This window comes from Puma concolor, chromosome D3, assembly GCF_028749965.1.
Source record: "Puma concolor isolate L17-30 chromosome D3, mPumCon1.1.hap2, whole genome shotgun sequence".
Classification (NCBI taxonomy): Eukaryota; Metazoa; Chordata; class Mammalia; order Carnivora; family Felidae; genus Puma; species Puma concolor.
Genome location: NC_141678.1, coordinates 10,243,115 through 10,264,759, shown reverse-complemented (window position 1 = coordinate 10,264,759; position 21,645 = coordinate 10,243,115). Strand labels below are relative to the sequence as shown.

The 21,645-nt window shown below is 42.3% G+C and overlaps 1 protein-coding gene across 2 annotated transcripts in view; it reads right to left on the bottom strand.

The window, feature by feature from the left end:
- PTPN11 (protein tyrosine phosphatase non-receptor type 11) overlaps positions 1 to 21,259 on the bottom strand; it is an 80,392-nt gene extending 59,133 nt beyond the window's left edge. For both annotated transcript variants that reach the window (XM_086681736.1, XM_025933483.2), the window contains exons 1-2: positions 21,030 to 21,259; positions 41 to 163 (exon numbers count right to left, since the gene is read on the bottom strand). In XM_086681736.1, the coding sequence (XP_086537862.1) occupies positions 41 to 163; positions 21,030 to 21,043 (137 nt within the window). In that variant the 5' untranslated portion in view covers positions 21,044 to 21,259. The remainder of the gene's footprint in view (positions 1 to 40; positions 164 to 21,029) is intronic.
- Between the last annotated feature and the right edge of the window lie 386 nt (positions 21,260 to 21,645).

The window sequence follows — 21,645 nt, the reverse complement described above, 5'->3', positions numbered from 1 at the left end:
TTTCTCACCCTTTCCGGGTTCTCTTTTTCTTCCAACTTACCTGACAGAAAGGGTGAAGTCTCCAGGGTTACTTTTACTGGGCCTCGCCAAAAAACTGCCATCAACTCCTCTTGTCAACAGCAGGTTTTCTGCCTCCACGCCAGTGATGTTTGGGTGAAACCATCTTGAGCAAGAGAAAAATGGAGAGAGCCATGAAAACCAAGGGACTCTGTCACTTCCCACACCATCACACCGAAAATGCATAGGGGTAGAGCAGCTAATAGAAATAAAAAACAAGGGGCGCCTGGGTGGCTCGGTCAGTTGAGCGTCCGACTCTTGATTTCAGCTCAGGTCATGATCTAATAGTTTGTGAGACTGAGCCCCACACTGGGCTCTGCGCAGACAAGGAGAGCCTGCTTGGGATTCTCCCCTCCCTCTTTCTCTGCCCTTCCCCACCCCCAAATAAATAAACTTAAAAAAAAAATCTTTACAAAAATACACAACAAGACCTTCCCTTCCTCTTCCCCCTCTTCTCCTTGGTCACTCCCACCCCCCTTGACTTCCTCTTGGTAGGAGCCTAGCTAGCATCCTGCCAGCACGATGGGTGGGGCTGGGGCATGGTCAGTGGGACCGGGGCTGGGGGTTTGGATATTAAGCCAAGCCCGAAGCCCAAAAAGACAGTCCAGGAGATTGAATACATGGAGTGGAATTACACAAGTAAATAAACAAAGAAACTAATGAATAAACATACTGAGGATAACGAGAGCCAGATTTCTCACTGTTGGAGAGGCAATATACATATAGACAGGGAGAACGCCCAAATAAACTCTGGTGTTAGATTAGAATCGGAGGTAATGTAAACTCTAGCTTTTAACATACATATAGAGATAACTATAGAAATACAGATGTAGGTTTCCATGGAGGTATGTGCATATGTATGATGCATACATATTTTCCTAGCTCTTTCTTCTAAAAGGGCCCGGAAGCAATGACACCCCAGTAGCCATCAGCATAACCAGCCCCCTTATCATGGTTTCTAAATACTTTTCTCCAACAAAAGGAACCGGTTTCTTGGAGAAAAAGCTGATTCCAGTTCTGGGCACTAAAAGTAAGATGAATTTGGAACACCCTCCTGTATCCAGCTCCAATGAGGACATGTCAAAAGAATACAAGAGCCAGCTTAAAGGGACTCATACCTGCCAAATTAGACAATTTGTACCTCAAAATTAAAAAACGATATTGGGGCATCTGGGTGGCTCAGTTAGTTAAGCATCCAACTTCAGCTCAGGTCACAGTCTCACAGTTCGTGAGTTCGAGGGCTACGTCGGGCTCTGTGCTGACAGCTCAGAGCCTGGAGCCTATTTCAGATTCTGTGTCTCCCTCTCTCTCTGCTCCTCCCCTGCTCATGCTCTGTCTCTCTCTGTCTCAAAAATACACATTAACCATTTTTTTTGAAATAAAAAATGATATTAATAGAAAACAGACCATTGAATAAAATAAGAAACCTAACAGTCCATATGGATCTCAATTTTTTTTAACTAATTACGGTTCTTCCAAAAATTAAGTATGGACTAACCATATATACCGAAATTCCACTTCTGGGTATATACCCAAAAGAACTAAAAGCAGGAACTCAGATATTTGTATACACATGTTCATAGCAGCACTACTCATAACAGCCAAATGGTGGATGCAACCCAAGTGCCTACCAACGAACGAATGGATCAACAAAATGTGATTATATACATCAACGGAATATAATTCAGCCTTTATAAGTTAGAAATTCTGCCACACGCTACAACACGGATGAACCTCGAAGACATTGTGTTGAGTGAAACACACCAGTCACAAAAGGGCATATACTGTAAGACCCTACCTCTCCATGAGGCACCTAGGGTAGTCAAACCCAAAGAGACAGAAAATAGGATGGTGGTTGTCAGGAACTGGAGGAGGACATGGGAGTGTTAGTGCTTAACAAGCACAGAGTGTCAGTTGAGACGATGAAAATGTTCTGGAGATGGATGGTGCAGGTGGCTGTCCACCAATGTCAATGTGCTTAATGTCACTTAAAAATCATTAAAATGATGCGGCGTCTGGGTAGTTCAGTCGGTTAAGCGTCTGACTCTTGATTCAGCTCAGGTCATGATCCCACAGTTCATGAGATCGAACCCCGTGTTGTGCTCTGCACTGACAGTGCAGAGCCTGCTCAGGATTCTCTGTCTCCCTCTCTCTGTCCCTCTCCCACTAGCACACACACACTCTCTCTCTCTCTCTCTCTCTCTCTCTCAATCAATCAATCAATCAATATTTTTGAAAGTTTTAGGGGCACCTGGGTGGCTCAGTTGGTTGAGTATCTGACTTCGGCTCAGGTCATGATCTCATAGTCCGTGGGTTTGAGCCCCGCGTCAGGCTCTGTGCAGACAGCTCAGAGCCTGGAGCCTGCTTCAGATTCTGAGTCTCCCTCTCTCTCTGCCCCTCCCCTTCTCACGCTCTGTCTCTCTGTCTCTCTGTCTCTCTCTCTCAAAAATAAACATTAAAAAAATTTAAAATAAGTTTTAAAAAATGGTTAAAGTGACAAATTTTCTGTTATGTATATTTAACTGCAATCAAATACAGGGGGACAAAGGGAAAGCTCTTTGCAGTAGAAGCACAAAGAATGATATATAATAAATACAGGAGTAACAGAATTAGGAAATCACCTTTTGGTAACTGTCACATTAATAGGTCAGGCAAGAACTGTCACAAGGCACTAAAACTAGTGGGTGAACATTTCAGGAAGTACAGGGTGTTTATAGCAACTCAAAGTACCTCCCCATGAAATGTTTATTAATTACTTATTAATTAACAAATAAAAAATACTCAGGGGCGCCTGAATGGCTCAGTTAGTTAAGTGTCCAACTTCGGCTCAGGTCATGATTTCACGGGTTCTTGAGTTCGAGCCCCACATCAGGCTCTGCAGACAGCTCAGAGCCTGGAGCCTGCTTCAGATTCTCCCTCTCTCTCTGCCCTTCCCCCACTGACACTCTGTGTCAGTGTGTGTGTGTGTGTGTGTGTGTGTGTGTGTGTCCGTCTCTCTCAAAAATAAACATTAAAAAAATTTTATAAATAAACAAACATTAAAAAAAAATTTTTAGATACAAACTTCACAGTGGAGAATTTGACAGATAACTATCTTAACCAACAGATAAAAGTTAACATCACCAGTTATGGATTAAACTGGCATCACGTGCCTCCTGACATCATGCATGGAGAAATGCAAGTGCCATTTCTGTGATATTCCCATCAAAAATGCATTATCTAACCTAATTACGAGGAACATCTGACAAACCCCAAATGAGTGACATTCTACAAGGTCAGATGGAGGTAGAAATTCAATGGTATCATTATAATATAAATTTCCTGATTTTGACAAGTGTACTGTATGTATGTATATGTTTTTAGGAAATGCACACTGAAGTATTTTATTTTATTTTATTTTAATGTTTATTTATTTTGAGAGAGAGAAGGAGAGAGAGACAGAGCACGCATGACTGGGATAGGAGCCGAGAAGGAGACAGAATCGGAAGCAGGCTCCTGTGCTGTCAGCGCCCTACGCCGGCGGGGCTCAAACTCACAAACCACGAGATCATGAGCTGAGCCAAAGCTGGACACTTAACCAAGTGAGCCACCCAGGCGCCCCAACACACTGACGTATTTTAGAGTAACAAGACAACATGCTTGTAATTTACTCTCCAATGGTTCAGAATGAAATTAGACATACGGTGTGTATATACATGGGGGGAGGCAAATGTGATACCATGCTAGCTGGCAAATCTGGGTAAAAACTAAACAGAAGTTGTATCATTCTTACAAGATTTGTATAAATTTGAAGTTATTTCAAAATAAAAAGTTTTTAAAGACACACAAATAACGAAGTCCACCATGAATGCTGTCCACTTCAGAGGATTCCTCTTTGAGTTTCCAGTAAGATTTCCTTCATGGATTCTAAAAGTCACCAACATTTGTGGTAAAAAGAGTAATTTCGGAAGTCAAATTACCCAGGACCTTTACAGACTAATTCAATACTCCCAGGAATAGAAGTCAATTATTAAATGTAGAGTCCCGGCACTGATACGCAAACGAACTTTGAAGAGACTTCTCGACAAATATTGGCCCCATGTGAGTTGTTTTACAACAGTGAAAGAGAGAAAGCAAGGGTGAAAAGCTGTCATAAATCGTGCACTAAGGACATGGACACTTCTGCAGCATCATGGTGAGGGCTCTGATCACACAGACCTAGGTGCACAACTGAGCCCTACCACTGACTAGCTCAGCGACCTGGGCAAGTTCTTTCTACTTCTGATTTATCACCCACAATATAGCAATAATAATTCTTAGGTTTGTTTTAAGAACAAACTGAGGGGGCGCCTGAGTGGCTTAGTCAGTTAAGCGTCCAACTTCGGCTCAGGTCATGATCTCATGGTTCGGGAGTTCGAGCCCCGTGTCGGGCTCTGTGCTGACAGCTCGGAGCCTGGAGCCTGCTTCGGATTCTGTGTCTCCCTCTGTCTGCCCCTCTGCTGCTTGCACTCTATCTCTTGCTCTGTCTCAAAAATAAATAAACATTAAAAAAAAAAAAAAAAAGAACTGAGAATCCACACAACATAATATCATTCGGTCATTTAAAAGGAATGAAGCACTGATAAATGCTACAATTTGAATGAACCTTGAAAATATTCTGCTAAATGAAAGAAACCAGACACAAGAGGCCACATGTTGTATTGTTCCATTGATGTGAAATGTCCAGAATAAGCAAATTCACAGAGACAGAAAGTAAATTTAGTGCTTGCTTTAAGAAGGGGGATAGCTAGGGGCACCTGGGTGGCTCAGTCGGTTAAGTGTCCAAGTCTTAGTTTCAGCTCAGGTCATGATTTCACAATTTATGGGTTCAAGCTCCACACTGGGCTCTGAGCTGACAGTGCAGAGCCTGCCTGGGATTATCTCTCTCTCAAAATAAATAAACAAACTTTTAGAAAGCAGGGGGGTGGGAGGGAGGCGGGGGGGACACCTGGGTGGCCCAGTCACATAAGCGTCTGACTCTTGATTTTGGCTCAGGTCATCATGATCTCAGTTCGTGAGTTTGAGCCCCACATGGACCTCAATGCTGACAGCATGAAGCCTGCTTGGGATTCTCTCTCTCCTTCTCTCCCTGCCCCTCCCCGTCTTGTTCTCGTTCTCTCTCTAAATAAATAAATAAACATTAAAAAAAAAAAAAAAAGAAGGGGGACGGGTAATAGGTACAGGGTTTCTTTTTGAGTAATGAAAATGTCCTAAAATTGTAATGCAGCATGTGAATATACTAAAAACCAGTGAACTGTATACTTTAAATAGGTGAACTGTTGTGGTATGTGAATTATCCCTTTAAAGTTGTTGAAAGAAAGAAAGAAAGAAAGAAAGAAAGAAAGAAAGAAAGAAAGAAAGAAAGAAAGAAAGAAGGAAGGAAAGAAAGAAGGAAGGAAAGAAAGAAAGAAAGAAGCCGGGATAATAAAAGAGAGGGCTTTAAATTCACTCATTCCACAAACACCGAATACACGGGCACTGAGGACACACCAGTTAACAGAGTAACATCCCTCTCCTCAACAGGGTTTCTTTATAATGGAGGAGATAAAAACCAAAAACTAAAAAAATAAAAGTAAATACATAAGATGTCAGACGGTAAAACTGCTACAAGAGGCAGCGAGAGGGGAATAGAGGATGAGGGAGATACTTTTTTTAATGTTTATTTTTGAGAGAGAGAGAGAGAGAGAGAGAGAGAGAGAGCGAGCATGCATGCGCCCAACACAGGCCTCAAACCCATGAACCGCAAGACCATGATCTGGCTTAAAATCGAGAGTCAGATACCCAACCAACTGAGCCACCCAGGTGCCCCAAGGGGGATGCTACTTATACAGGATACATGGGGAGCCCCAGCGACAAGGTAACATTTAACAAGACCTAGAAGAAGCAAGGCAGCACATGCCCATATGTGGGAGAGGAGCACGCTAGGCAAGGGGAGGAGCAAGATCAAGGGCACAGGGGAGGACCGTATTTGACATGTGTGCAAGAGGCCAGTGTGGCTGCAGCAGAACAGGCAAGGGACAGACAAGTACATGAGGCCAGTGAGGTCACGAAAAGCCAGAAGATGCAGGGACTCGGAGACCCTGTAAAAACATCAGCCTTTATTTTCTGTAAGATGGGAAAGGACTGGAGGGTTTTAGGCAGAGGAGCAACATGATCTGACTTATATTTCTAAATCGCCTTTCAAACTACTGTGCAGGGATAGCACCCAAGTCAGTTAAGAAAGCTACTGTGATAAATAATCCGGACAAGAAATGATAGGACCAAGGACCAAGGTGGCAGCAGTGGGAGGAGTGATAAATAGTCCAACTAGGAATATCTTAAGGGTAGCCAACAGGATTCCCTCAGGGATTACACACGGGATGGGAAAGAAGGAAGGAAGGAAGGAAGGAAGGAAGGAAGGAAGGAAGGAAGGAAGGAAGGAAGGAAAGAAAGAAAGAAAGAAAGAAAGAAAGAAAGAAAGAAAGAAAGAAAGAAAGAAAAAGAAGAAAGGAAGGAAGGAAGGAAGGAAGGAAGGAAGGAAGGAAGGAAGGTAGGAAGAAGAATGACTCCTAGGTTTGGAGTCTAGTCAACTCGAGGGTTGGAGATATGGAAAGGGTAGGGAAAGAAAATTAGTGTTAGAGATGGTACATGTGGAATTTAAGATGCTTAGTTACCTGAGTGTGGGGGCACACTAAGTACATAACGTTAGATATTACTGACAATCATAATAATAAATATAAGATTGTTCTGACAAGAAATAATCACAAGAGGCAAGAACGCACACATAGTCTATCAACATTCCTGTTTACATGAATGGAAATTTGTTTTATTTTTAATTTTTCCTGTACCATCTCACTAGTGTTTTTAGGGGAATCTAAACATCATTCTCATTGGCCTAGGAAAAAAATCACAGGGCTCAGAACAAAAGGAAAAAATATTAGTTTGCTTTTCACTCTCTCTGAGAGCCTATCAGAAGATCAAGATAGAATTTCATCCAGGAAGAGCTCAACCTTAATTTGTATACCTATCAGCTGGCATCCCATATTTTGCATTCAGTATGATTACCTAAACTACCCAATTTTTTAAAATTTTTTTAATGTTTATTTATCTTTGAGAGACAGAGAGAGATGGAGCATGAGTGGGAGAGGAGCAGAGAGAGAGGGAGACACAGAATCCAAAGCAGGCTCCAGGCTCTGAGCTATCAGCACAGAGCCTAATGCGGGGCCTGAACCCACGAACCGTGAGATCCTGACCTGAGCCGAAGCTGGACACCTAACCGCCCCGAATTTTTTTTTTTAATCTTGCCCAGCTTCTTTGATCCTTGGTTCCCACCTGAGTCCCCACAGTCCTATCAAAAAGTACTATCTATCAGAGGGCTTCCAGATATTTGTAATTTTTCAAAACATATAATGGAAATCTTACATCACCCCTCAATTTGTCTACCTACATAAAGTAATTAAAATGTCAAATGCCTTTTGTTTGTGGCTGCAAAACAATTATGGTACTTGGTGTGGTAGTCTGAAGCAGAGTGGCATAATGCTGCCTTCTACCAGAAAGAAAGAAAGAAAGAAAGAAAGAAAGAAAGAAAGAAAGAAAGAAAGAAAGAAGAAAGAAAGAAAAGAAAGAAAGAAAGAAAGAAAGAAAGAAAGAAAGAAAGAAAGAAAGAAAGAAAGAAAGAAAAAAACAATTACTATATAATAAATACAGATTTGGAAACAATTTTTTTCAGAAGGCATAATGCTGCCTTCTTAAAAAAAAAAGGAAGAAAAAAGGGAAAACCAATTATTATACAATAAACGCAGGTTTGGAAACAATTTTTTTCAGAATATTAGGTTTATGCTTAAGAAAAAGAAAAAGAGGACCCCCCCCCCCCCCCCCCGGGTTGAAAAGGCTGGGAATCACTGGCATGGGGTGGCAAAGCCTTCTAGGTAGGAACACGGGCTGCAGCTAGACTGCCCTGGTTCACATCCCAGCTGCATGTGGCCGCGGGCTAGTTATTTCATCTCACTGTTAACTCATCTATAAAATGGGCATAGTAACATGCGCATGTGTGCAAACGCACACACGCACGGCATCCTCCTGATCTATACCCCAATTTTTTTTCACCTACTACAACTTGAAGATCGTTCTGTAGCAGTGCATTCTTTTTAACAGCTACATGATATTCCATCGTATGAATATACCGCCCAGAATTTAATCGCCAGTATAGGATATTTACCTCACGCCTAGGTTAGGTTTCGTTATTACAAATAATGCAACAGAACATATCCGTTACAATCACCATTATACACTTTTTCAAGTACATCTCCAAATCACATTTTTAGAAAACTGCTTTGGCAAGAGTTTGCCTTTCACTTTGACAAATCTCCCCAACTGCACTCAAAAGAAGGTACCAGTTTCGACTCCCATAAACTGAGTGTGAAAGGCCCTGTTTTCTCTCACTTTTGCCAATACTGCATATGTTACCAGATTTTTTCATCTTTGTTGCTCTGATTCATGGGGAAAAAATACCATTCTAGTTTGCATTTCTGGGTGAGACTAAGCACTTTTTCGTATTTTCAAAGTCTCTTTTTCTTCCTTTTGTATGAATTGTCAGTTGGTCACAGCTCGTTTTCTCTCGCATTTTTTTCCCTCCGTCATAGGAAGGAGCTCGTGACACAACCAGAAAATGATCCTTTATTATATGTGTGGCAAATATTCATCTTAGCTTTTGCACTTTTCACCCTGTGGTATTCTTTTTCCACAGAAATTCATCGTGGCATGGTGAAATGTATCAGATTTTTCCTTTATGATTTCTGGGTTGCTCACTATACTTAGAACAACTTAATTCACAGCACTGTTGTGAGATAAAAATAAGACATAAAATGCTTAGCACAGAAGCAGCCCTTAGAGTTTCACCTTTGGAACTAGGAATTTACTTTTTAGTCAGAATAAAATTCTCACCATAAAAGAACAGAATTTCACAGGACCCTGCAAGGTGTGGCCCCAACCTCTCTTGCTCTGGTGACTTCGTTTTCCCCATGTGGTCAAGCCTGCTTTTCTCCACGGTCAGATGCTCCCATCCTACCTCCTCACAGCACCTAAGTGATATCAACATGAAATCTATGCACGAGTTCCTCCAACCACCAGGTTAAAGGCTGGACTGGCAGCTCACAAGGGGGAGAGAGCCTGTCTGTTTCAGCACCAATGTGTAATGTGTACCTCTGGCTCCAAGCAAAGGGGCTCACACAGGATTCCTCAAATATCTGTGGCTAGAAGGGAAGGATGAGAGCAGCCATGCGATGGGGGGAGACTGTCACTGCTCTCCCACATCCACAGTTCCCCCACAGACACAGGTCATAGGTGGTGTCACAAGAGGTTGTCAGAAGAGACGCAAATGTCAGATGGCAAAGGCTCTTCTCAGACCTGCCCCACCAACTCTTTTATTTGAAGAAAAAGATGATTATTTCTAGCAATCAATTCTTAGCCAATTTGTAGTACTAAGGAGTTTATCTTCCCCAATCTGTACACTATGGCAATTTTAATAAGAATTTCCAAAGCAAACGTCCACAGCCCCAGCGCGTAAGACAGAAACTTATTAAAGCCCCCTCATGCATTTGAAAACACTACGTTTTGATACTTTAACTAAGTTAACATCAGTGGGGAAAGAACACTCAGTCTACTTCTCTTCGTCTCTGTTACCTCTCTGGCACCTATACAGCACTTCACACAGCTTTGTTCTCTGGGCCCCTCACCTGTAAACGTGCAGGTGTTCATAGCCATGGTAATATATACACATTAAAAAAAAAAAAACAAAAAACAACACAGCTGCTCAGGGTTCTTTCTACGGGACTACAAGCTAAAGCAGACCACATTGGGTAGCCCTATAAACAGATCCCATTTAAAGCAATGAAATTTTACATTTAACCGGGACATTAGAGGGAAAGAACCAAAGTCATAAACATCTCTACAAAGTTTGGCAACCATTCTACCAAGGCTGTGGTGGACAGAATATCAACTGTTTAGTTTTAAGCTTTGTTTAATTTAGTAGGAGTCAAAAGAAAATATAATTTTTTTTATATTAAATGTATTTTTTTTTAAATCACACCTATGTTCTGGATTTGTTTTTCCCTTCAATAAATCCACAAAAAATAAATAAAGAAATATCAAAAAAAAAAAACCCTTGAAAGAAATGTATTTTTACTCACTAATATGAGTTGCATTTTTCTTTCCTTCCCCCCCCCCCCCACTTTCGGAGAGAGAGACAGAGACAGAATACAAGCAGGGGAGGGGGAGACAGAAAGGGAGACACAGAATCGGAAGCAGGCTCCAGGCTCTGAGCTGTCAGCACAGAGCCAGATGCAGGGCTCAAACTCAAGAGCCACAAGATCATGACCAGAGTCGAAGTCGGACGTTTAACCGACTGGGCCACCTAGGCGCCCATGAGTTGCATTTTTCTAAACATGAAATAAGCCCAGCCATCATAGCATGAAAAAAATGTAAAATACTAAATTTTCTTTCCCTTCCTAATTATTTGGATTGAAAAAGGTCAGGATAAGGCACAAGTTTATGTTTCCCCATCTTGCACTTTAATTTGGAAAGAAATATTTCAAAATGTGTAAAAAAAACATTTGTTTTTAAAAAGCTACTGCTTGTAAAAAGTTAAAGCATAACTTTAAATGTTTCTGGTATGCAATTAGCAAGCATCACAGTAAAGATTGTATATGCAAACAATCATCAATGGATGCTAAATATAGGGAGAAACCCGAGGGGGGCAGGATACAGGCAGGCATGGTTTCACACTGTCTCCTCATCAATTGCTAATTAGTTACAGGAGAGAAAATATTTTATACAAGGAGAAAATGCACAAACTCTTAACCAGGTGATCACTGATGATGACCAACGTCATCAGTGGACATTGTGTACTTCCAGATATGATATCCCAAGAAGGACACAGTTATCACTGACATAGTACTCAGGCTAATATCTAATAATGATGAAATATCAGACAAATCCAAAATGAGAAATCTTCTATTTTAAAAGGGGAAGGAAGAGATGTATTTTTCCCAAAAATCACTAGCATAAAAGACAAAGGCTGTATGGGGCACCCAGGTGGCTCAGTTAGTTAAGCATCAATCAGACTCTTGATTTCGGGTCAGGTCATGATCTCACAGGTTGTGAGTTCAAGCCCTGAATCAGGCTCTGTGCTGGCAGTGCAGAACCTGCATGGGATTCTCTCTCTCTCTCTCCCTCCCTCTCTGCCTCTCCCTCCCTCATACCCTCTGTCTCTCTCTCTTAAAAATTAACAAATAAATAAACTTAAAAAAAAAAAAAAGACAAAAGGCTATAGAAGTATTCCAGATTTAAGAGATCTAACAGCTAAATACAACTGGATCCTATACTAGAAGAGGGAAAAAAATCTATAAAGGACATTATTGGGTCAACTGGCACAGCTACAATATAACAGGTTAGACAAAAGGATTATTATCAATGGTAAAATTACTACAGTTAAAAATTAAAAAGGGGTGCCCGGATGGCTCAGTGGGTAAGTGCGTAACTCTTAATTTTGGCTCAGGTCATGATCTCATCGTTCACGATGGAGCTTCATGTCGGGCTGTGCACTGACAGTGTGGAGCCTGCTTGGGATTCTCTCTCTCCCTCTCTCTCTCTGCCCCTCCCCCGCACATGTGTGCTCACGCTCTCTCTTTCTCTCTCTCAAAATAAATACACTTAAAAATTTTTAAATGATAACTTTATTCTTAATGTTTATTTTGAGGGAGAGAGAGAGTATGAACAGGGGAGGGGGGGGGGGAGAGAGAGAGGGAGACACAGAATCCGAACCTGAGTTTCGTGACCTGAGCCGATGTCAGACACTTAACCGACTGAATCACCAAGGCGCCCCAAGGATAACTTTATTCTTAGAAAATATGCACTGAAGGGGCGCCTGGGTGGCTCAGTCAGTTAAACATCCCACTTCTCCTCAGGTCATGATCTCACAGTTGGTGGGTTCGAGCCCCGTGTCGGGCTCTGTGCTGACAGCTTAGAGCCTGGACCTGCTTCAGATTCTGCGTCTCCCTCTCTCTCTGCCCCTCCCCCATTCATGCTCTGTCTCTCAAAAAATGAATAAACATTAAAAATATTTTTAAAAAGGGGCGCCTGGGTGGCTCCGTCGGTTAAGTGTCTGACTTCGGCTCAGGTCATGATCTCGCGGTTTGTGAGTTCAAGCCCCGCGACAGGCTCTGTACTGACAGCTCAGAGCCTGGAGCCTGCTTCGGATTCTGTGTATCCCCATCTCTCAGCCCCTCCCCTGCTCGTGCTCTGTCTCTCTCTGTCTCTCAATAATATATAAACGTTAAAAAAAAATTTTTTTTAAAGAAAGTATGCACTGAAGTATTTAAGGGTAAAGGACTATGATATATGTAATTTACCCTCAAATGTTTGGGGCAAGATTATAAAATATTATATACGTGTATTTACACACACAGAATATAAAGCAAATGGGATGAAAAGTTAACAGTGCTGAGTCTGGGTAAATGGTATGCCATCTATATGTGTATTCTTTGTACTATTCTTATTCTTGTAACTTTTCTCTAAGTTTGAAATGAATCCCAAGTAAATAAAAATTCTTTAGAATTCTTCTGAAATATCCATTTGCTACAGTCACCAGCATGACTTACATCACCAGTAAGTTATCCATGCCTACACCCCCGAAGCTGGCTGTACTAGGTCCCAAAAAAGGGGTGACAGAGAGAAGAAAATAAGTAAGACAGAGAGGAGAATTCACATGGAGGTAGAGTCTGGGGACAGAAAGAAGACAGATTTATTGTTTTACTACCAAAAATATTACATATTTAAATAAGAACTTACAAATTGTAAAATAAAGATCTCTCCACGTTTATCACACATACCTTTCTTCAGCAATTGTGAACTAGCCCTGATAGCAAGGACAAAGCAACACAGTATTTGCTTTCATCCGTCATGGCTGATTAAAATTACTGCTACATTTATTGAATGCCATGTGCCAATTCTGAAACTCCAGAAATCAAACTTTTAACCATTACCTTTGGCTACTTATTTCTAAAAATTTCTAACAGCAGGATCTAAACCCACACATTGTCCTATTGTAACCGCATGTTCTCACCTTTGCATATTCTACAGGAATAATGCTTACAGAGTAACCTGCTGATGCTGAGGACGCAAAAGACATTACAAAAGTGACTTCTGCTGCTGAAGGTGAAGCCTGGTAAACACCACCCGACCCATCAGGTAGACTGGCAACAGGAGATACGGCCGTTGGATGGTGGTCTCTTTACCCCTTTATTAAATAAACCATTATTTCATTTACAACTTACAAGTATGCCTATCATGTTATTAAGAGTCAACAGAGGAGGGTGACGTTTACAGAGGAAACTCGGTAACTAGCATTTAGCACAAAGGCTGGACACAGCAAGAGCTTAATACACATTGGCTATCACCTTTGTTATCATTATTATTACTGGTGGAACATAGCAGGAAAGATTCAACTCATGCATAATTATGTCAGTATCACAACAGGCCCTGTTGACGTATATATCATTTATGTTGCACTGCCTTTTAATAAACTTAACTTCAAGGTTCAAGGGCTGTCCCTACATTATTTCAAATAGCATATAATTAGAAATTAAAAGTGCTAGTCCATACCCTATCTACTTGAGCTTTGATATATTTTAAACTCTTTTTCCTGAGCTGTTTTTTCCGAAAAGCACTGGTAATCACTGAAAACTTTTTCCCACTTATATTTAATATTTGTGTCCAACCACTGACAATTCTGGGATGTGCAGCATGCTTATCACAAATAAGGAGAAGTTAGAGTTCACTCAATCCCTTAGTTCTTAATGAGAGTAAAGACAAACAGTAGAATTAATAAAATTAGTATTACAGGGCTGTCCTCAAGGATTATAAATACTTGAACTATTAGGTACTAAGGCCACACATCTCTACGCCTGGCCCCATCTTCCACCTGGTGTGGATGTAAATGGCAGAGTTTAGTCTACCAAAAAAAAAAAAAAAAAAGGTAATGCAAATGCATCTGTACTACAGGAGGCAAATTACTATAACTCCATTTGAGTTAATCAACAAGGTGATTAATATCATGGGTCCAGACAAGATGAGATGAAACAGATAAATGTCCAATCCTCCCTTGTATATAGTAGGCATTTGATGAATGGCTGTTGACCGAATTTGGGGGGGAGGATAAAATACATGGGGAAAAGGGGGATAGAGAAAAAGTCACATGGGAAGGAGAGAGGGAAGGAAGAGTGTCCCCCTTTTGCTCATTCTAACACCTGCACACCTGCCAGCCCCTGACGATCCCTTCTAACTGGCCATCTTCTGGCGTTATTATTTACTAAGGATCTCAGGTCATACGTGTTCTAGATAGGGACCACCCATCCCTTAGAAAGAGCTGAGAGCGTGTATGTGTGTGCACATATACACACACCACCACCACCACTTGTGAAAAAAGAGCCACAAACCAGTGTCTAAAAACAAAATGCCTAAAACACATGAGACTGAGTGAGCCTCAAGAAACAAAAGACAGAATCCCTGCCTGCAGGAGAGTTTACAAACCCACACGATTTTCTGGGAAATCACACCAGAAATCTAACCCCCCCACCCCCCGTTAGTGAACACATATTCTACAAAGCCTTCACTCTCTGAGGCTAGGAACTTATTTATGTCAAGTGAGTTTAAAAAAAAAAAAAAAAAAAAGAAATGCTGACGAACCAAAAAGAAAATACAATGATGCTGAATTTTTTGTTTTATCTATGCACCCTCTTCCCCCAGGGGTGTGGGGCAACAGTCAAGCAGGCCGATAATTTCAGGAACTTATTCTCAAGACTGCCATGCTAAGAAGAGTAAACTAGGGATCCAAAGTCTAATTTCAGTTTCTTGACTAAATATAAAGTGACACTGGGTATATCTTTTGTACCAGCTGCTCCAAAAAAAAAAAAAAAAAAAAAAAAAAATCATTATCTTTGTCCTTGGGGAGAAAGTTTATAGTTTGGTACTTCCTGCAGATTACAAGAATATTCCTCTTTTCTAATTAAATTTTAATATCCTGTAGGAAAAGGATAAGTCATGAAGAAAGGGCAGTCAATAGGGACCAGCATTCTAAGTAACAGAAGCTAGAAAAAAAGTTGTTAAGGCAGCTTTTTAATGGTAGTGAATCGTGGATAGCTCTGTCTTTATAATATCTTCTCATGGAATTTCACTGGTCAGCATCATGGCTCTGATGACAAGGCAATAAAAGCAAACTGCCTCCAAGTCTTTCTACAAATGGTTGCTACCCTAGTTCAAAGCCTCTCTCTCACTCGTCTGCTCTCCCTGAGTCCACTCGTGTCTCCTACAACCCTTCCTTCACACTAGCCAGAAGGATATTTTTAAACTGACCAGCTCATGCCACTCCCCTGATCACATCCTTCTATGGCTTTGCACTGCTCTTAAAATACAATCCAAACTCCTCTCCATGGTCCACATGACATTTGAAGACTTTACAAGTTCCTATGTGGTCCAGTCCCCACCTACCTCCCCAGTCTCCCTTTTGCTCTTAAAGTGCTCCAAGAACTTCCCCACCTCAACACTTGCATACTTGCTGTTTCCCAATGCCCAAACACCCACCCAGGGCCTAGCACAGCGCCTGGCACATAGTCATCTCACAATAGTTCTTGAGTGAGTGGATCAACATTTCAATAGAATGGTTCGATGGGATGATAAAGACTGGAATCTAGAATGCATTATCTTTACAATAAACATATTATATGTCTGTGTGTGTGTGTGTGTGTGTGTTTGTACATATATATGTATGTATTTAGTATAGGCAGACCTACAGCATATATATATGTGTATATCAGCATATGAGAACATATGTATTCTAAACAGAATATTCTATACGAATAAATTTCTATTTCAGTTTAATACTAGCTTTAGCAAACCCATTTGACATCGGCACACAAGTCTGTCTACCTCTCTGAATTCAATGCTCCTTGCAAACATGAATAGTACCATCCACGTTTCAGCGTTGTCAAGGACCGCAGCACACGCAAGTTTACGAAACGCACACAACGCTCCAAAACTCAGTCGTGAACCGAGCTGCAATTTAGGGAGTTTGAATCCAGTTCGGGGTCTTAAAGCCTTGGCTGCAGTACACAACTCCTACAGAGCATCAGTATTTGCCTTTCCTTAAAGGTAAGGCAGTATTTGCCTTGCCTCAGAAACGTCAGCACTGGATGGCAAGGGCTGTCCGAGTCCCAAAGGGAAAGAGGAATAACCACAGTATCCTATTGTTCGGCGGCTGCCTAACAAAGTCCACTATGGCCCGCTAGTAACAATCACAAGCATGAGCTGGCTCTGCTTTTTCAGGATCTTGTGCGACTCTCCAACAGGCTCCACACTGACCATGTACAAGAAGGGTAAGTAATCTTAGCGGTGGCCCCTGCTTTTGAGCAGCTCTGGTCAAAACCCTGAGCTTACACAGGGACACAGCACTAATAAAGACATCCCAGTCGCAATTGGAAAGGCACAGAACTGTCATTTTTCAGCAAGACAAGTTTATTTACTCCCACGGGAGATAAACAAACATGGCCACCAGGGAGAGCCTGGGACAAAATGTACTTGACCTGCAACAGATAAACCAAAAGCCTGGAGTATGAGAAGGAGCTACATTTTCTGCTCCTATGTAGCTCCTCTCGGCTCAAGTCATTGTACACTATCTTTCAGAAAAACGAAAAAGCAAATGTAAAGGATGTGCCATATGCTGAAAGAGGGCTTGGAGAATACAGACAGTTTTGTCAGCTGAACAAGGCAGAAATCAGGCACACAAGCAACCTCGAAAGCTAAATTCGGTACTACGACCACTAAATTATGGGGGGAGGAGGGAGTCATTTCATTATTCACTGCCTTCATTTCCCTACCTGTGATGTTGAGAAATATCAGTATACTGAATATACTTACATTTTAATTACCGAATGTATACAAAATCTAAATCCTAAACACACCACAAAGAATTATTTTGATTTAAATTAAGCAAGCAAAACAAAATTGAGAATAGTATTGGTCATTCAGAAATCAACTCATACGATCATCGCCTCAGAAAGATAATTCCTAAACTCATCAAACTAACTACATTATCCCCCTTTGTTGTTTTTTATTCCTCCCGGCAGTTTTTACTACCCGAAATTGTGATATTCATTCATATGTTTCTTTTCTCTCTCTCGACCAAAAGAATAGCATCTTTGCCAGTCTTCCGGCTTTATCTGGCCTGGTTCAATAACTACTTGTTGACTGAATTAATACTGAGGTTAAAAATAATTTGAGGGGCGCCTGGGTGGCGCAGTCGGTTAAGCGTCCGACTTCAGCCAGGTCAGGATCTCGCGGTCCGTGAGTTCGAGCCCCGCGTCAGGCTCTGGGCTGATGGCTCGGAGCCTGAAGCCTGTTTCAGATTCTGTGTCTCCCTCTCTCTCTGCCCCTCCCCCATTCATGCTCTGTCTCTCTCTATCCCAAAAATAAATTAAAAAACGTTGAAAAAAAATTTTTAAAAAAAATAATAATTTTAAAAAGAACAACAAAGCTGGAAGACTAACGCTGATTTCAAACCTTATAACAAAACCACAATAGTCAAGACTGTGGTATTGGCATAAGGACAGACGACTAGATCAATAACATAGAATGGAGTCCAGAAACAGATCCACACATAAATGGACAACAGATTTTCAACAAAGGTGTGAATTCGAGAAAGGCAGTCTTTTGAACAAATAGCACTAGAACCACTGGACATCCATACGCAAAATGTATACAAACACACACACACACACACACACAATGCCTCCACACCTCACAATATACAAAAATTAACTCAAAGTGGATCATAAACCTAAAGCCTTTTAAAAAACATTTGAGGCCTTGGGTTAAGCAAAGCTTCCTCAGCATGATCCATTAAAAAAAAATTATAAACTGGACTTCATCAAAATTAAAAACCTCTGCTCTTCAAAAGAGACTGGTAAAAAATGAAAAGACAAGCCACAAACTAAAAGAAAATACTTGCAATTCTGATAAAGAACTTGTATCCAGAATAAAGAATTCTTTTTTTTAATTTTTTTAATGTTTATTTATTTTTGAGAGAGAGAGAGAGTGTGTGAGCAGGAGAGGGGCAGAGAGAGAGGGAGACACAGAATCTGAAACAGGCTCCAGGCTCTGAACTGTCAGCACAGAGCCCGACGCGGGGCTCGAACTCATGGACTGTGAGATCATGACCTGAGCTGAAGTTGGACGCTCAACCGACTGAGCCACTCAGACACCCCAGAATAAAGAATTCTTGAATCTCAATTCAAAAAAACAACTAAATAAATATGGAGGAAAATAGATGGGCTGATTAGACACGTCACCAAGGAAGATATACAGATGGCAAAAACAGCACATGAAAAGATGATCAATGTTCTAATTAGTATTAGTCACCAAGAAAAATACTAATTAGAACTACAATGAGATACCAGGATACACCCACTAAAATGGTTAAAATTTAAAAACTGACCATACCAAGTGTTGACAGAGATGTGGGGTAACTGTAACTCTCATATGCTACTGGTGGGAACGTTAACAGTTTAGCAATTTCTGAAAAAAGTGAACTATACATCTACTGTATGATCCAGCCATTCCCCCCACCCCAACAGGTATTTTGTTAAATACCTCTTGTACATTCACAGCAGCTTTGTTTGTGAGAGCCAAACTCCAGAACGACCCAAATGGTCCATCAACAGGTGGATGGATAAGCAAACAGTAAGACACCCACACAATGGAGTGTTACCGAGCAATAAAGAGAAATGAACTTTTGATGCGTGCTACAACATGAATCTCCACATAATTATGCTGAGCATAAGAAACCAGACATAAAGTTCCATTTATATAAAATTCTAGGAAGTACAAACTAATGTGTCCCGACAGAAAGAAGAACAGCGGTCACTTGACAAGGAAGGGATTAAAAAGGACACAAGGAAACATCACAAGGGATGATGGATACGTTCATTACCCTCACTGTGGTGATGGTTTCAGGAGCGTATGCACGTCAAAACATCAAATTGTACACTTAAATGTACGCAACTTATTGCGTGTCACTTATACCTTAATAAAGCTGGTTAAAAATAATAAAAGCGACCTACAGCCTGAAAAAATGATAAATAATTCCCAATCTGACTTTTTAGGTGGCACACGTTTCTTCTCGATAATAGATGGGGGCCAGAGAAAAGGAATGATCTCTCCACTTGCTGCTTTGGCTATAGCACTTCCCTGCTTCTACGCTAACAAGCTGGACAATGTAGGGTCTATTACCACCCGGCCCCTTCCCCACTCCCAACCCCCAGTCTTTTTGTCTCCTAAAGAAGCAGATCCTTACTTGTCTGGAAGAGCAGACACAAGGAACAAAAGGTTCAATGGCTATTTGACAGATTAAAGAATAGACAACTGTTTTATTTAAAAGCTCCCTAAAGAATTAGAACATTTGAGGCTATACACTGTTCTGTTGAAATGCAGTTACATATTACCCAGATCTGTAAGCACTTGCCAAGAGACCTGTTCAAGTCACTCACTTCCTAAGAGTTTATGGTTTTCTTTTCTCTCCCTCTTTTCCTTCCACGAATGAAAAATGTGCAGGTGTATTTCGAGAAGACATTCCTAATATTTTGAAAGTTCTCTCATTCAAATAACCCCAACAGCTTGACACAGTTTTCAAATGTCTAAGACAGTGATCATTACAAGACAATAAAGGAAAAGATCAAACAATGGGTCTTATGTGTGAATCGTAATAAAGAGTGGCAATACAAAATAAAAGGACCATTATCTGAAAACAGTAAGTCACACTACAGTTTACCAACAAAATAAGGCTCACAAATGATTAACAATAGTTACAAAATAATAATAGCAACATGGTGATTAATAGAAGAGATTCTGGCTCCACCACTTACTTATTGGTTGAGTGACCTCAGGCAAGTTGCCTAACTTCTGAAAATCAGTTTACTCATCTTTAAAACCAGGATAATAGTAATGATAATAATAAGAGAAATAATTCCTCTTCTCATAGGGTTATAGTCAGGATTAAATGTATTTGGTTTACAGTAACAACTAAATAAATGTTAGCTATTAGTCGTATTATTACTCTGAACTTTCAAAGGATCTCATTAATTCACTAATCCTCCTGACTCTTAGGTGCAAATCCTGTCATTTACTAGCATGTAACTTCTAAGCCTCAGTTTCCACACCCGTAAAACGGGAGGGATTAACGTTACCTGACTTTTAAGGTTGTGGTTAAGGATTAACTACAGATACAGCTCCCTTCCCTCCCATCTCCCAAAGCGAAGACCGCGGAGGAAGGAAATACTTCTAATAGCAGCAGATACAGTCAGTTTTTCCATTTCTGGCACGTGAGGCGTGGGGGAGAAAGGAGGTGCAAAGAGCCACAAAAAGGGGTCAAGTTCCTGAGTGAAGCCCCCAAACGCGCGCGAGAGGCAGTGACCCAGAGCGGCTCGACAGTCGGGGGCCTGGCCCCGCGCAACTCCCTCCTCTCCCCTCCCGCGTCCCGGGCCGAGGAGCCTCCCCAAGTGAGCGGGGTTATTTCGGAATCACCATGAGGCAATTCTCATGAGGCAATGGGTCAGGAATGCGGCGCTGAGCCGGGCCGCTGGCGTCCGCGGTTCCCCGGGCGGCTCTACCTGCCCCCGTCCTGACGGGCATCCCCAGGGCTGCGGGAGCCGGAACTCGGGGAGGCAGGAAATGAATGGGGACCCGAGAGGTGGGGGCACGGTGGCGCCGGGCCCCCCGGCCCAGGGAGGACTAGAAGTTGGGAGAGAGCCTGCCCCCACGACCCCCGGCGGGAGTCCGAACCCCGGCCGGGGCGCCCCCTCCCGGGCGGGGCTGATCGAAAGCGGCGGGGGCCGGGCCGAGGCCCGGGCCGGGCCCTCGGGGCTCCTCACCTCCGCGATGTCATGTTCCTCCCGCCCTCCGGCTCCGCGACGGACCCGCTCCTTACTCAGGTTCCGCTGGGCCCGGTCACATCGGGCTGGCCCGAGGGAGGCCCGCTCGGGACCGGACGGGGGGCAGAGCCAGCCGGCCGCGCGCAGACCCCCCTCCAGGCCTGGGGATCCCGGAGACTGTGCAGCCGCCCCCCAAACCCGGTTCGCTCCTCCTCCTCCTCCCCCGCCTATCGCCGCCGGCGCCGCCGTGACGTCACCCCGCGCGACGCCCGCCACCACTTCCTGCTCCCAGGGCGCCCGGGACTGAGCAGCGGCTGGTAATAGCGGTTCATAGGCTCGATGGAGCCGCCGCGACTCAATTCCCGAAATCCCTTCACCCTCCTTTGGACCTGGGCTGCAAGGTGCGCGTGGCGTCCTCACTGCGGGGCTCACTCCCACGAACCGGTTGCATCCGCTCCCACCGTGTCACTTCCCTGCACTGACTGCCAAACCGAGTTTCATTCATTTCGTTCCACAAATCGCCACTCCACTTCTTAGCTGTGTAACCTTAGGAAAGTTGCTGAGCCTCAGTTGTTGAGTCTCTGAGCTTCACTTTTCTCCATTTCATAAAATGAAG